General features: G+C 41.7%; 1 protein-coding gene across 5 annotated transcripts in view; it reads left to right on the top strand.

Moving 5' to 3' along the window:
• The window catches only part of CCDC88C (coiled-coil domain containing 88C), a 338,359-nt gene that overhangs the window by 245,692 nt on the left and 75,802 nt on the right, over positions 1–16,865 (top strand). For all 5 annotated transcript variants that reach the window (XM_033951005.1, XM_033951004.1, XM_033951007.1 and 2 more), the window contains exon 20: positions 10,729–11,006. In XM_033951005.1, coding sequence (XP_033806896.1) covers positions 10,729–11,006 — 278 coding nt within the window. The remainder of the gene's footprint in view (positions 1–10,728; positions 11,007–16,865) is intronic.

Below are 16,865 nucleotides of genomic sequence, written 5' to 3' on the forward strand. Positions count from 1 at the left end.
AAAAACCACTTAATTTTCTTAAACAAAATGCGGATATTTATTATATTCAAGAGACCCATTTGTCTGATATAGAATCTAAAAAGTTAGAAGGAGGTTGTTTTTATGCTTCTGCTGTAGGGAAAAGGGGGGGTTGCTATATTAGTAAACAAAAAATGTAATGCATCATTTAACTTGATTTCAGCTGATCCTATGGGTAGGTGGGTACATGTGAAAATGAATTCAGGCAAGGATACTCTGACACTTTTTAATGTTTATGGTCCTAATTCGAATCAAATAGAATTTTTCAAATTCCCACTCCCACATATTCTTCTACCTCTGGCTACAACTAATTTAGTAGTGGCGGGAGATTTTAATGCTGTTGTAGACCCTTTATTGGATAAAAAACCAAGTAGACTGATAAAATCATTAGGATTGGATAATTTGATTCAAGTTTGTGGACTGAAAGACATCTGGAGAATTTTACACTTTAATGCTCGGGAATTTTCTTTTTGTTCACATGTCCATAAATCATTTTCTAGGATCAATTATATTTTTGTTTCAGATAATCTAGTACAACAGGTCAAAACAGCTACTATAGATCCAATTATTTTATCAGATCATGGTGGAGCATGGATTGAAGTTGAACTGGAGGAACAAGATGGGAAAAGATCTGTTTGGAGGTTTAATAATGCATTGCTTGAAGATACAAAATTTATAGAAGAATTTAATATAAAAATGGAGGCATATTTTCAATTAAATTCCTCAGATGATATCTCATTGGGAACTTTATGGGATGCTTTTAAAGCTACCATGAGAGGGTATATAATTTCATATTCGGCTCATGTTAATACTCAATCTAAAAAAGATTTTTCTGAATTGGAGGAAAAGATTAAATAATTAGAGGCAAAATTAACAGTAAAATGGGAACAAGATACATTTCAGTCCCTCTTAAAAGCTAAATATAAATATAATGAGATCTCTTCTAAGTGGGCCAGGAAGGAATTATTCACTCAACAGGCATTATATTATGGAAATTCGAATAAAGCGGGAAGATTACTAGCTAATTATTTAAAAGCAAAAAAAAGAAAAGTAAAGATTGCAGCTATTACAGATGAAAATGGGGTTACTCATTCTCAAATTGATAATATATTAAAATAGTTTTTGAAATATTATAAGACTTTGAATTCTTCTGAGCTTCATTCAAATAAAGAACTTGATGGTTTAGAGTTTTTGAATTTAATAGAGGGTCCTAAAATTCCCAAGCATATAAAAGGATCTCTTGATGCGCCTATTACATTGAAGGAGAATCAGACAGCATTGAGAAGTCCCTTAGAGTTGGATCCACTCCAGGATTTCAAAATACATTATTGCCTTATTTATTAAATTTATATCAGTTTCAGCTGAATAAAGGCTGCATTTCAGGTACTATGGCAGAATCATTGACTATAGTTTTGCCAAAGCCAAATAAAGATCCTTTATTGGTTTCAAACTACAGGCCAATATCTTTGATAAATGTTGATGGAAAACTGTTGGCTAAGTTATTGGCCCTACGTTTGGCCAATGCTCTCCCTTATAGGTATGCATCAAACCGGATTCGTTGCTCATAGACATTTCTCACATAACACTAGATTGGCTCTCCATATGTTGACATTAACAAAATCCATGGAGGATCCTGCTTTCTCTGTATCTTTGGATGCGGAGAAGGCATTTGATTGTATAGAATGGATATTTATGTACCAAGCAATGGATTGGTTTGGAGTGGGCTCTGGATTTATACAAATGATCAAAGCTTTGTATAACTCCCCTTTGGCCAGATTGTATATAAATAATTCCTTTTCAGATGGTTTTCGACTGGAGAGGGGAGTCAGGCAAGGTTGTCCCTTATCTCCTCTGTTGTTTGATATTGTATTGGAACCTTTATTATTGGCTATTCAACAAGCAGATGAGATTCAGGGTATTTCTTATGCTGGTCGGGAATACAAAGTTTCTGCTTATGCAGATGATATTTTGCTTCATTTAAGAAATCCTGAATCTACTATTCCACATTTATTGGACTTGATCGAAAGATTTGGAAAGTTTTCAGGATATAAAATAAATTGGAAAAAATCAGAAGTCCTTCCGCTAAATATACATTCTCAAAAAGAATTGTTTGATTAGTTCCCTTTTCTATGGAAAGAAGAGGGTATAAAATATTTACAAGTCACTGGAAGAAACAATAAAAATAAATGAAAAATATTTATTGTCAAAAGTTACAGAAATGTGTGAGCAATGGAATCCATTACATTTATCTTGGTGGGGGAGAGTTCAAACAGTGAAAATGATGATTTTGCCTGTGGTGTGTTATCAAATGGGAATGTTACCAATATATTTTCTAAGTTATTTTTACAAAAAATTGAACAGTATTCTCATCAAATTTATTTGGAGGGGCAAAACTGCTAGAATAGCTTTAGTATCCTTACAAAAATCAATTGAGGAGGGAGGGGTAAATTTTCCAAATTTCTGTAGGTATCATCAGGCCTATATTCTGCGTCAGGGTATGTACTGGATTCTACCTGATCTCATGGAACATTATCCAGAGTGGTTAATTTTGGAATGGAAAATTATGTCCCCAATGCGTTTATCTCATATACTAGACATTAAACTACCCAGTTATGCTAAGGATAATAACATTATTTTGGATACTTGGAAGACTCTGAGATGCATAAATAAATTAACTGAAATTCCTATAGAACAATCTTTGTGTCAATCACTATGGCTCAACTCCAAAATACAAATAGGCGGTTCAAAAATTGCATGGAAAGATTGGATTCAAGTAGGTATAAGAACATTAGAAGATGTTATTTCAAATGGAAAACTGCTTGATTTTTCACGGTTGCAACAATCTTTTGGTATCTCAAAATTTAAATTTTATAAATGGTTGCAACTGAAGCAGGCTATTCAGAAAGGGTTCCCTGAATGGCGTAATTTGAAAAATTTTTATAGCCTACAATTCCTCTATTTTCAGGCAGATATGCTTGGGCATCAAGCCGCCAAGTAGTATAAATTAATATCTGAACTTATGAATAAGAAACCCAAAAACATTCTTAGGAATATTTGGAGCATTGAGATTAAGCAGTATATTTCTGCATCTCGATGGCCACGTATTTGGTCTTGGAGGATGAGGTGTACAGGGTCAGCGTCTATGAAACAAACTTGGTTCTTTTTGTTACATCGTTCTTTTTGGACCCCAGTTAGGTTGAATAAATTAGATAATTCTAGATCTAATAGATGCTGGCACTGTCACCTAGACATAGGAACATTAGACCATCTATTGTTTTACTGCCCTAGAATTCTGATTTTTTGGAAATCAATTTGAGAACAATTTCTGAGATTCCTTTAACCTATGTAATAATAATTTGCGGTACCATTTTGCATATTAAAGATCCCCTAGATAAACATAAGAAGTCTCTTTTTAATTATGACAAGTACAGCTATACAACTGATTACACGAAACTGGAAAAACTGGGATCGTCTCAACTTTACATTTTGGTGGGCAAGTTTATGTCTAATATATAAATATGAAAAATGAATGCTGCTATATTAGGGAATAATGAAAACTTTAAATTATTTGGGGCCCATTGATGTCCTTTGTAGAATCTCTATAGTTATGGTTTGTTATTAGATAATATGCACATCCAGGGAGGGGGGAGGGATGGGGAGGTAAATAAAGTTGGAAAAATTGTTGGGAAAGTTTTGGTGGGGTAAGGGGAGGGTATTACTAAGCATGAATATTTGAAAAATTTTAAGTGATGTCTGTATTGTAAAATGATTAATTTACTCTGTATTTCACTTATTGTATATGTTTTAAAAATGAATAAAGAATATTTTAAAAAATATATTAAAAAACCACATACAAAAGCAACAAAAATAATCCAGCACCTATGGCACAGCTCTTGAGATAGATAAAGAAAAAGTCAGAAAAATAACCTCTACTGGCAGTGTGCTCCTCTAAGAATAATAAGAGCGTGGCTTAGGAGTTACATTCTCAGAGAATTGTCTTTTTTGTGATTTTGTGTTTTCCAACTCTTCTGTGGAGCTTGTTCTTTTGAGAGTTACATTAGTAACCATCTTTTCATGAAACAGCCAGTTGAGGTGATGGATGCAAAGATAGTAATAGAGTTTAAAAAAAAATAGTACAGAGGGATCTTGCTAGCCCAAAAAGGGAAAACAAAGAAACAATGGTAAGGAGTACTGCAAAAGAAAATAAATTAGGAATATTCAGTGGTCCTTATAATTCTGTTTGTGCATATTGCTTTATATTCATTCACTGTCAGCAGATGGGGAATGCAGCCACCCTGATGGGTGACTTCCTGGTAGTTCCTTGTGCACTTCCATACCCTGGGGGAAAACCTTTGAAAGACTCTCCTGATCATGCAAGAGCATTCTTGTGCTAATGCCAGCTTTTCCACTCGACCTCTCAACTCTCAAAGCTGGCAAGAAAATAACCAAACCAAAAACAGGTGATGAAAAACAACACAATATTAAGTAAGGCTATCTAACCTTAATGAAATAGCTACAGATTCTCTCTGCCACATGATTCCTAACTCCTTGGCTGACACTGGCACCAATGAGAATAAAACCTTTGGCTACAAATTTAAAAAGCCCAGCAATGCTGAATGAATGCCAAAATTATACCAATTCCTGGCACCGTGAATTTGAAAAGTGGCAAGCTTCATATGGCTACATCAGTTAAATATGAAAAAGAAAAAAGATCTCTACATATATATTTACATATTTCGAATATCATGAATATAAGGTGATTCACATGCACTCAGAATTGTGTAATCTGACCAAGAGCCGAAGCTCCTATAGCCAAACCCACCACCCAATCACTGTGTATGGAATAGTGATGAACAATAAAGAGTTGCTATATAGTGACTACATCAGCTCAATACCAACGCCAACAGCAGCCAAACCCATGCCCCCCCCCCACCCGGCCCCCTTTTTCTAGAAACAAAGAAAGTATAAAGCAAATTATCAGCACCTCTTCCTTTGCTCAGACACCTCACCATGCAGCTCTTGATCCCAAGGCTGCCCAGACCCTGGCAGACTTTGGGACCATTTAAAAACCAAAACAGAAGGCCTTATCACAAGATCTCTACACTTGGAAATTCAGTCCCCTTAAAGGGACAGTAGACATAGAGGGGCAATAACACAAGCCAATAGGTCAGCTGGTGCTCTGACCTGGAACAAATTTCACTGTTATCTTATTTATTAAAAAAATGTATAAACCGCTTATCAAAGCGATGTACAAAATCATATACAGTGGTACCTTGGATTACGAGCATAATCCGTTCCAGGAGCATGCTCATATTCCAAAATGCTCGTTTATCAAAGCGAGTTTCCCCATAGGAAATAATGGAAACTCACTTTGATGCATCCCCCCCCCCCCCCGAAAACCGGCATTGCTCCCCTCGAAGGCCCCCCCTGCCTCGAACCGGCACACCCCCCCGCCACGGTCCGCCCCCCCCAACACGATCCAACATCCTCCCCGACACAATTGGGCACCCCCCGCCACTTCTTACCCTCATCTGGGCACTCTTGAAGATCGGCCTACTCATCTGCTGAGCCTTGAGCATCTGAGCATGCTCAAGGCCTGCACGTTCACGTTCAGAACGTGAACTCGCAGGCCTTGAGCATGCTAAGATGCTCAAGGCCCAGCAGACGAGTAGGCTGATCTTTAAGAGTGCCCAGATGAGGGTAAGAAGTAGCGGGGGGGGGGTGCCCAATTGTGTCGGGGGGGGGTGCCCAATCGTGTCAGGGGGGGTCGGATCGTGGCGGGGGGGTGCCGGTTCGAGGCGGGGGGGGGGCCGGATTGCGGGGGGGTTGCTCGTAAATCGAGCCATGCTCGAGGCACCGATTTTGCAAATGTTTTGCTTGTCTTGCAAAACACTCACAAACCAGTGCACTCGTAAACCGAGGTACCATTATTGAGACACACTGATATCCATAACATAAACCAAACTTTTATGCTAACATTTCATAATTTACAAGCTGGATTCTTATTTACATAGAAACATAGAAATAGACGGCAGATAAGGGCCATGGCCCATCCAGTCTGCCCACCCTAATGACCCTCCCCCTACCTTTGCCTTGTGAATAGATCCCATGTGTTGATCCCATTTGGCCTTAAAATCAGGCACACTGCTGGCCTCAATCACCTCCAGCGGAAGACTATTCCAGCGATCAACCACCCTTTCAGTGAAAAAGAATTTCCTGGTGTCACCTCATAGTTTCCCGCCCCTGATTTTCCACGGATGCCCTCTTGTTGCTGCGGGTCCCTTGAAAAAGAAGATATCCTCCTCCACCTCGATGCGGCCCGTGAGATACTTGAACGTCTCTATCATGTCCCCCCTCTCTCTGCGCTCCTCGAGTGAGTATAGCTGTAATTTGTCTAACCGTTCTTCGTACGGGAGATCCTTGAGTCCCGAGACCATCTGGGTGGCCATTCTCTGAACCGACTCCAGTCTCAGCACATCCTTGCGATAATGCGGCCTCCAGAATTGCACACAGTATTCCAGGTGGGGCCTCACCATGGATCTATACAATGGCATAATGATTTCTGGCTTACGGCTGACGAAACCCCTGCGTATGCAGCCTATGATCTGTCTTGCCTTGGATGAAGCCTGCTCCACCTGACTGGCAGCCTTCATGTCCTCGCTGACGATCACCCCCAAGTCTCGTTCTGCTACTGTTCTAGTTATGATCTCACCATTAAGGGTATAAGTCTTGCATGGATTTTGGCTGCCTAGGTGCATAACTTTACATTTTTTGGCATTGAAGCTGAGTTGCCAGGTCCTAGACCAGCACTCTAGTAGGAATAGGTCATGCATCATGTTGTCGGGCATTAAATCTTCGTCCATTGTGCATTTGCCCACTACATTACTTAGTTTGGCGTCATAGGTGAATAATGTTATTTTACCGTGAAGCCCTTCTACCAAGTCTCTACTACTTCTGCAACGTCATTCCATAAGGACAGTGCATGGCCAGAAAATATCAATATTTCATCTTTATGAATTACATAAAGGTGTCAACAAACAATTGGGTTTTCAGTTGTTTTCTAAAATTCGTACAATCTTTACATAATCTCATAACGCTATGCATGCAAAAAACTTCCAACTGGAAAGTTTGGACACTCCTGTGAGCCACTCCATGCCTGTACTACAACCTGAAACATATTGATTGATCCCCTACCCCTTCTGAGGAAAAGCCTCAAATAGCACTGCTCCAAAGCCTTCAGAAAATTCTGGACAATACAACTCTATTCTAGAAGTCTTTACATAAACCCAACACCTCTGAATTCAGCCATGAACTGTAGAGTCCTGACCTCCACTTATCCCAACAGGGCCCTCAAGCAAAACCCCTTGGGACTACTATCTATCTTTCATAGATCCCTCTAATTAAACCTGGGACCTCTCTTCTAAAATGGACATATCTTTGCAAGGTGGCACAGCAGACTCTTAAGATCCCTGCCTTCTGCAATGAACAACCTTCACTAGAATTGAATGATCTTCCATATGATCTGTTCACAATTGCTTCTGTACTAACTTCCTAAAGATTTCCAAATCTGCATTATTTCAGACTACCACAATCACAACTAACAAGTAAGATTTCAATGCAATTCTGCAGTCTTTCAACATACCAAGAGGTACCTGTCCTACTAGTCCATCAAGTCTTCCAGGATCTGCAGCTCAAGATTTGATAGACACCACTCACAACCCAAGTAACTTTCAGATAGCTGCTATGCTACAGCATACAAAGAGCAGCATCTTACAACAGATTAGACATGATGCTTTTTCAATATCTTGGGAACGGGGCAACTTATATGTCGTTCCCCATACCTATTAATACCTTCAGAAAGACTTATGACTGAGGCAAAACTGGTTCCCCAAGTTACTTGCTGTGACCTCAGACCAATTCTGCCCTCATCCTGCTCTGTAGACCCAGTGGGGGACAACTGCTACATCCTAACCTCAGGCCAACCTGGAGGTAGAACAGTGAACGGCAAAAGTTAATTAGCCTTGCAGTTGGGCATCTAGGACATCCTCACATTCAGAAAAACCTCCACAAAGTGATTATACTAACTTAAATGTAAAAAGTGTGGATACACAGAGGATCTCTAATTAGAAAATGAAGAATGTAAATTAAAGAGCTAAGGCCTGTACTGGACAGACTTGCACGGTCTGTGTCCCATATATGGTGATTCGGTGTTGGATGGGCTGGGGAGGGCATCAATGGGAACGCCACTAACTTAGAACATGAGGATGTTACTGGCCAGACTTTATGGTAAGAAACTTTACGACAGCCTCCTGGCGACACAGGCAGCGAAAATTGACCCCACCATCACCAAACTGATGATCAAAACAACAGACATCAAAGTGTTTCGAAAAGAAATCAAAACAGTTCTATTCAAAAAACACGTCCTTACTTACTAATCTCCTCCCTCTCGTACATGCTTTCTCCCCTGTGAATAACACACTAGTCAATTCCTCAAATCATACCAACCAAAAAATATCCAGACCGCTAAATAAGCATCTACCACATATATCCAATAAACTTATCCCTTCAATGTTAGGTTATCCTCCTCAGCTACCCGAATATATTGTTATTCTCCACTGTTTCCTATAAGTACTTGAATCTTTACTATGTTTCCTGTAAGTACTTGAATCTTTACTTTGTAATTCCATCGGATAAATACAGATATCCTCTAATTTGTAACTATCAACTGTATCATGTAATGTACATGACTCTTTGTTATACAATTCTCTCGGTAATGTCCAGATATCTTCTAATTTGTAATCCGCTTAGAACTGCAAGGCACAAGCGGAATAGAAATCACTAATGTAATGTAATGTAATATCCTGCAAGCAGGATGGTTAGGTAGGCTGGAGTGAGCTTGGATGGCAACATCAGCATTTGGAACCTAGGACAATATCAGGTGCACTTTACAGTCTATGATCCAAAAATATCAAAGATGAGACAAGTTAATTTAATCATGTATTTTTTTTTTTTCATCTTTATTCCTTTTTATTTCTTTCAACAAGTGTACAATATTATTACAAGTAATTCACATCACTCACTTGACATTCTTAAGCAATATTATTACACATGTTTTACTTCAGTGACTGTATCTTTCAACCTTTGCTGTATATAAAGAATATTTTATATGTAAAGCCTGTCATTGGTCTTCTTAATACTAGGTTCCCTCTCCAACCAATGCATCTTACCCAAAATGCTTTGAAGTCCCTTTGAACAATTATCCAAGCATTTCTCAAACATCTGACTTGGAAAACAGTTTTTCTCAAACCATTACATTGGTACATGGAGTTGATAAGCTCCAAGCCCTGGTACACAACCCTCCTTGCACTCGGTTCTACAGTCAATTAATCCTCTATTCACATTCTAAATTCCCATCAGAACAGCCTGACTTTCACATCAAAAAATCAATTGACCTTCCAGTTTTCTTCCCAATCCAAACTCTAGACCTACTGGAGACACCCTACACATCCTGGACTGCAGGTATGCCCTTTACTACTATTCACAAACCACAAAGGACCTTCAAACATGTTCACAGCTTTCTTCTTTTTTTTTAAACCCAGCCAAACTGAAATGCAAGTTGTTAAGCGCACACCCTCAAGATTGGATCTCAACTTTAATTGAGTCCTGCTGTAACCAGGCCAACAAGCCGCCCTCAGGACAAATCTGCTGCTATTCCTGACCTATGCCGTTCTTCCCTAGAGGATATCCATAAAGTAGCAACTTGATTGTCTTTTCATACTTTCACCAGACAGTACTGATTCAAGGCCTATTTGTTAAGAGACAGGCCGATATTCAAAGTCACTGACCAGTTAACTTGCTTATCGGCAGCTATCCTGTTATTTTTAGTGACACTTAACCAGTTATGTTCACTGAAAATGACTGGTTAGCAGTAGCATTGACATGCAAGCCAGCTATGTTCAGGGTGTTTGGAAATAATATTGGTTAGCTGCTGATAGTCAGAGCTAACTGACCATTGTTAAACACAGATCACATAAATAATTGTCCTGTCTTTATGCACTAATTTATAGCCAGTTAGCTCAGAATATCTAATTAACTGGGCATATACCAACAACCAGATATGACCCTGTATTGAATATTTGGGTTCAACATCAACAGTGGACATTAACAACACTGCCAACCACCAGCTTGATATCAGGGGAAGTATCTTTTAGTCAAGCAGTTTTTCATAACATTTTTGCATAATAAGTACTGTATACTGCTTCTTACCATCCTCCCTTCATGCTCTGCCTGGTTGCCTCCAAAAAGCAACAGTGGACGCCCCATTGGTATAGCTGCATTTCCCCCGTAAGCGGAGAAATAGAGTTTCTTGCTTGTAATGAGGGCTCCTTGTAGACAGGGTTATGCAGAAACAATTTCCGGCTCTTCTTCCCCTCAGTGCTAAAACATCAGCTAAGACATGGAATGAAAAGAAAAAAGAAGGGGACTTGGTGTTGGTGCAGGAATACATGCACATTCTCAGAGGAGGCTTTTCAAAGGTTTTCCCTAAGCTATGGGAGAAAACAGCCACAAGGAGCCATCAGGACTGTGTCACCCTTTGGTGTGTCTGCATTCCCCTACTGTCTGCAGAGAACCCTTTTATAGGTAAGCAACTCTGTTGTATGTACATATGTGTTTGTGCATTAACCATAATTTTTTCATGTATAATTACAGGTAGAAAATTCTACTATTAGTTCTCAAAGTGCTTCACTCTTGGCCCAGAATACTGTGCTGCAAAACCAGCAGATGAGCCTGGAGAGCCAGCGTGAGAACTTCCTAAAGGAGAAAGAAGATATGAATGCAAAGCATGAATCCTTAAGGCAGGACCACGAGCATCTGAGCTTGCTTCATGATCGACAGTATGCAGAATATGAATTGTTGATGGCCCAACACAGCAACCTGAAGATGTCTCACAAAAACCTAGAACAGGAGCACAGAACTCTAGAGGAAAGGTACATTAGAATTTGAAAGCTAAGCTAATCTATTTTATGTGTGTGGCTTTCCACAGATTTGCATTTGCTTTAAGCACAGGTACAATTAGAGGTCAACTGAATTTTGGTTTTAGTTATGGTTCCAGAAGTAGCCCCAGATCCCTTTTTTGCCTGGTTTTGGTTTTGATCAAAAGATTATGGTCATGGTTTCGACCGAAACTGACATTTGGAAGCTGAAAATCTGTGTTTTGTCCTTGGTTCTCTTTGTTTCCCTTCCTTCTCCAACGAACAGGAGTTGCCTTCCCCCCTCCCCACCTGTAGGTGTCCCCTTGGGCCTATCTTACATTCCCCAGCAGTCTAAGGGTATAGTTGGGGCAGAAGTGATCTCTAGTCATTTCTGCCCATGCTGGTTCTATTCTCAAAATGATTGCCATGATGTCTAGTGGCAATCTTGAGAAACTGTTGCAAGAAGTCACAGCAGTCATTATGAGAGTAGAAATGACATGGGAAAGAGTAACTGGGGATCATCACTCCTACCCTGACTATTTCACAAGACCACAAGAGATTGTAAGGTAGTCGTGGGGGGGATACTTTTTATGTGTAATGCAATAAATAGTAAGTAATGTAGTTATGGACTTGCATAGTAGTTTATATGGTAAATAGAATGCTCCTAATAAATGCTTTTGATGCAAAAGTTTAGCAGGAATTTAAATTTGGGATAAGCTCCTTAGAAATAGCCTTTCTGTGGAGATTATATCAACTATTATCCTAGGACGAGCAGGTAGCAAATTCTTACACAGAGCTCGGTATGGACAGTGAAAAGTGCACTCATAAGCTTTTAGACCACCTGCACCGTGACAGTGAATTCATAAGCTTTTAGACTGCCTGCACCACGCATGTGCGAATGTCTTCCTGCCCAACGAGGGCTCGGGGTACCTCAGTTTTGTAAGCAAGCTAAGAAGCCAACCAGGGGAGGTGGGAGGAATGTGAGAATATCTGCCTGCTGTTTTCAGATAACACCTGTTACAGGATTGGTGAAAATGCATAAAGGAATTTTTTCAAACAATCCAGAAGAAATGCATCCACCTCAAGACGTTGTGATGATTATTGTCTGGAGCAAAATAAGATTGAGGGGAGACGCAAACAGGTCTATCCAAGGATTTTCCCATAGCTGGAAAATGTGACATAGTACTCTGGAGTTGAGACACCACTCGTGTGGCCAGAAGAATCTGTTTGAGTTTGTCGGCCAGGATATTCTCATTCCCTTGTACATATATAGCCTTTAGAAATATGCGGAAATAATAAAGGAATGATGGGAGGGGAGGGTGGTAATTCTATGTATTGTAGGGAAAATCTGAAAGATTGTCAAGTGATGTGTTTAATTGTGAGGGAAAAATGCTAGAGTACCTGATTGTAAAAACCGCTTAGATAACCTTGATAGGCGGTATATAAAATCCTAATAAACTTGAAACTTGATTGTTTTGTTTTATTGGTTGTGCACTTGATGTAAGAATGAAAATGAATAAAGAATTAAAAAAAGAAAAAAAAGAAATATGTAATGAGGAATCGCCCAATTCCAGATGCGTTGGACTTTTTGACAAAGGGGAAGAGAGCCCGTACCGTCCTGTTTGTTGATGTAATACATCACGACTTGATTGTCTGTTTGAACTAGTATAACTTGTGGCTTTGTCTGCATTTCGCGGTTTGCTGCAGGGTAAGCGTTTAACTTCTTTTCTGGACATAGTTCATTTTTGATGGCAGCTAAATTGCTTTGGCCTCCAGTGGGGCCTTGGGATCTCAATCTGGTCCTGTCCATGCTCGTGCGCCCTCCCTTTGAAGCCCTGGGTTCCTGCTCATTGAAGGACCTTACTCTCAAGGCGGTCTTCCTGGTGGACATTACTTCTGCGAGATGTGTTTCTGAGTTGCAGGCTTTCTCTTGTAGGCCTCCCTTCCTGGAGTTTTTTAGGGAGCAGGTGGTGCTACATCCTGTTCCTTTCTGCTGAAGGTGGTGTCGCCTTTTCATGTCAACCAGTCCATGGTCCTACAGGTCTTGGATAGTCAAGAGGGCTCTTCAGAGCATAGGCAGTTGTGCAAGTTGGATGTCTGTCGGGTTCTTCGCTCTTATGTTCAGCGGACCCAGGAGTTTCAGAAGTCAGATCATCTTTTTGCCATCTTAGCGGGTCCTCGTAAGTGGGATGGCGCTTCCAAGGCTACCATCAAGGAGATAATCGCATCCGCATACCTTTTTCAAAAGAAGCCTGTTCTGGAATTTCTCAAGGCTCATTCCAGTCGGGGTCAGACAGCTTCTTGGGCTGAGTCTTCTCTGGTGCCTCCGGTGGATATCTGTAAAGCTGCGGTGTGGTCATCTTTGCATTCCTTTGTGTGACACTACCGTGTGGACGTTCAAGTGCATCGGGACACAATATTCGGTGAGCGTATTTTCGTAGCGGCCCTCCAGGGATTCCACCCATGATGGGTTCTGCTTTGGTAAGTCCCATCAGTGAAGCTGTACCGGTCTGGAGGGTACACCATCAATAGTATGCAGGACAATTGTGCCCCGACAATTCTGCTCTGACAAATGTACACACTGACAAGTGCGCACATGAAGGGAGTGGGATTTTCAGGGTGCAGTTGTCAATGTGTAGTGGAGGGGATTTTTTGCGGCAGTGTTAAAATTGAGACTACGTCGGCATCCCCCGAACGAGAGCGTGATTCTAGTGGGGGGGGATTCCTCATACACAACCCCCCCCCCAACAGAGTGGAAAAGCCGGGCTTCAGGAGGAGAGCGAGACTTTTAAATGTACTGGAGGGGTACCCCCCAGATCCCCCTCAAAGGGAGCGTGAGGACTTCTAAGTGTATTTCTTCCCCCCCACACTTCCCCTCAGAGCGCAAACAGGAAGGCCAGAGAGCGGTGAGAGCAGCGGCACGCATTTCTCCTGCACGCAAACATTAGGGTGTGATTGTCGGCACGCCAGTGTCCAGGGTGCTTTTGACAGGTCACTGGTCTTGAGAGGTGCTAAAGGAGCAGAAATTAGGTTAATACCTGCTAATTTTCTTTCTTTTACACTCTTCAGACCGATACCCCACCCTACCTGTCTGTCTGTTGTTCTTACGGGTCTTTTGCATGAAGAGTGGGATTTTTTTCTGTGGGGAGATCAAAAGAACAGCGGCTTTGGCTCAGCTGGCGTAGTTGGCGAGCTGTGGGGACCCATACTGAAGGGGCTTTATTTATGCATCTTCCAACAGCATTGCTCTATGTTCGTTGTTGCTCCTGTTCAGCGCGTTGTTACTGTTATATTTAGCAATGTGTAGTTCTGCGTGGCTATTCGGCAGACTGAGGTATGAGAGGGAAGCATAGCTATTTCTACTACAGCCAAAAGATTGTCTGTTTCCACCTGCTGGTCATGATGAGCTATTACCCATCATTCACACCACAAACAGAACATGGTCACGCACCATCTGGTCAGACCACTACATGTGCACTTTCAAAATCAACTGGACACAGGGCAAAATCAAATAAAATAACCAAAGCTTAACATAAGAAGCACACAAAAAGATTGACCCACCTAAATTGTGGAACAAAGTAACATAGAAACATAGAAATAGACGGCAGATAAGGGCCACGGCCCATCCAGTCTGCCTACCGCAATGACCCTTCCCCACCTAACTCAGTGAATAGATCCCACGTATATATCCCATTTGGCCTTAAAATCAGGCACGCTGCTGGCCTCAGTGACCTGAAGTGGAAGATTATTCCAGCGGTCAACCACTCTCTCAGTGAAAAAGAATTTCCTGGTGTCACTGTGCAGTTTCCCTCCCCTGATTTTCCATGGGTGCCCCCTGGTTGCCGTGGGACCCTTGAGAAGGAAGATATCTTCTTCCACTTCGATGCGACCCGTGAGATACTTGAAAGTCTCGATCATGTCTCCCCTCTCTCTGCGTTCCTCGAGTGAGTAGAGCTGTAACTTATCCAGCCTTTCCTCGTAAGGGAGATCCTTGAGACCCGCGATCATCCGGGTTGCCATTCTCTGCACCGACTCTAGTCTCAGCACATCTTTTCGGTAATGCGGCCTCCAAAATTGCACACAGTACTCCAGGTGTGGTCTCACCATGGATCTATACAATGGCATAATAACTTCAGGCTTACGGCTGACGAAACTCCTGCGTATGCAACCTATGATTTGCCTTACTTTGGAGGAAGCTTGCACCACTTGATTGGCAGCCTTCATGTCCTCACTGACGATCACCCCTAGGTCACGCTCTGCTTCAGTTCTTGTTAGGATCTCGCCATTTAGGGTGTAAGTCTTGCATGGATTATGGCTGCCCAGGTGCATGACTTTGCATTTTTTGGCATTGAAGCTGAGTTGCCAGGACCTAGACCAGCGCTCCAGTAGTAGTAGGTCGTGCATCATGTTGTCGGGCATTGAGTTTTTGTCTGTTGTACTCTTGGCCACTACATTGCTTAGTTTGGCGTCATCAGCGAATAATGTTATTTTACCTCGGAGACCTTCTGCCAAGTCTCTTATGTAGATGTTGAACAGGATCGGGCCCAGGACGGAGCCCTGTGGCACTCCACTGATCACCTCCGTCGTTTCGGAGGGGGTGCCATTCACCATTACCCTCTGAAGCCTACCCTCAAGCCAGTTCCCAATCCATTTCGTCAGCGTGTCGCCCAATCCTATAGAACTCATTTTGCTCAGCAACCTGCGGTGTGGTACGCTATCGAATGCTTTGCTGAAGTCCAGGTATACGATGTCCAGGGACTCCCCAACATCCAGCTTTCTTGTCACCCAGTCAAAGAAGCCGATCAGGTTGGATTGGCAGGATCTCCCCTTAGTAAATCCATGTTGACGGGGATCACGTAGATTCTCCTCGTTCATGATCGTATCCAATTGGCGTTTGATTAGAGTTTCCATTAGTTTGCTCACTATTGATGTGAGACTCACCGGTCTGTAGTTTGCTGTTTCCATCTTGGAGCCTTTCTTATGAAGTGGTATGACGTTAGCCATTTTCCAGTCCAACGGGACGTCACCTGTACTAAGGGAGAGATTGAAGAGTGCGGATAGCGGTTCCGCCAAGACATCACACAACTCCCTGAGCACCCTGGGGTGTAGGTTGTCAGGCCCCATTGCCTTGTTAACCTTGAGCTTTGACAGCTCGCAGTAGACACTACTGGGCGTAAACTCGAAATTACTAAATGGATCAGCTGAGTCAACCCTTGTCTGCAGCTGAGGACCAAGTCCCGGCGCCTCGCGGGTGAAGACTGAGCAGAAGTATTCATTTAACAGTTGGGCTTTCTCCGAGTCCGTTTCTGCATAGTCTCCCCCTGGTTTCCTGAGGCGTACTATCCCACCTGAGTTCTTGTTCCTGTCACTGATATACCTGAAAAAGGATTTATCTCCTCTCTTTATGTTCCTTGTTAAAGACTCCTCCATTCGGAATTTGGCCTCCCTAACTGCTGTTTTGACTGTTTTTGACTTGGTCAGATAGATTTCCATGGAGTCCTGTTTCCCTGATTGTTTGTAAGAGATGAATGCTTTTTTCTTCTCCTTGATGAGGTCCGAGATCTCCGTAGAGAACCATTGTGGCTTATTGTTCCTACTCCGTTTACTTACCGATTTAACATAGCGGTTTGTTGCTTCTTGTATGGTGGCTTTCATAGTTGACCACATTTCTTCCACGTTACCGGTTTCTGTTTGGCTTTGTAGCACCTGGTGAACGAAGTCTCCCATTTCTTTGAAGTTTGTGTCCTTGAATTTAAGGACCTTGGTCAGTGTGGTAGATTTAGTGAAACCTTTTCTGAGATTGAACCATACCATGTTGTGGTCGCTGGAGGCCAATGTGTCGCCCACCGAGACCTCTGTGACACTTTCTCCATT

This window comes from Geotrypetes seraphini, chromosome 7 (assembly GCF_902459505.1).
Source record: "Geotrypetes seraphini chromosome 7, aGeoSer1.1, whole genome shotgun sequence".
Lineage (NCBI taxonomy): Eukaryota > Metazoa > Chordata > Amphibia > Gymnophiona > Dermophiidae > Geotrypetes > Geotrypetes seraphini.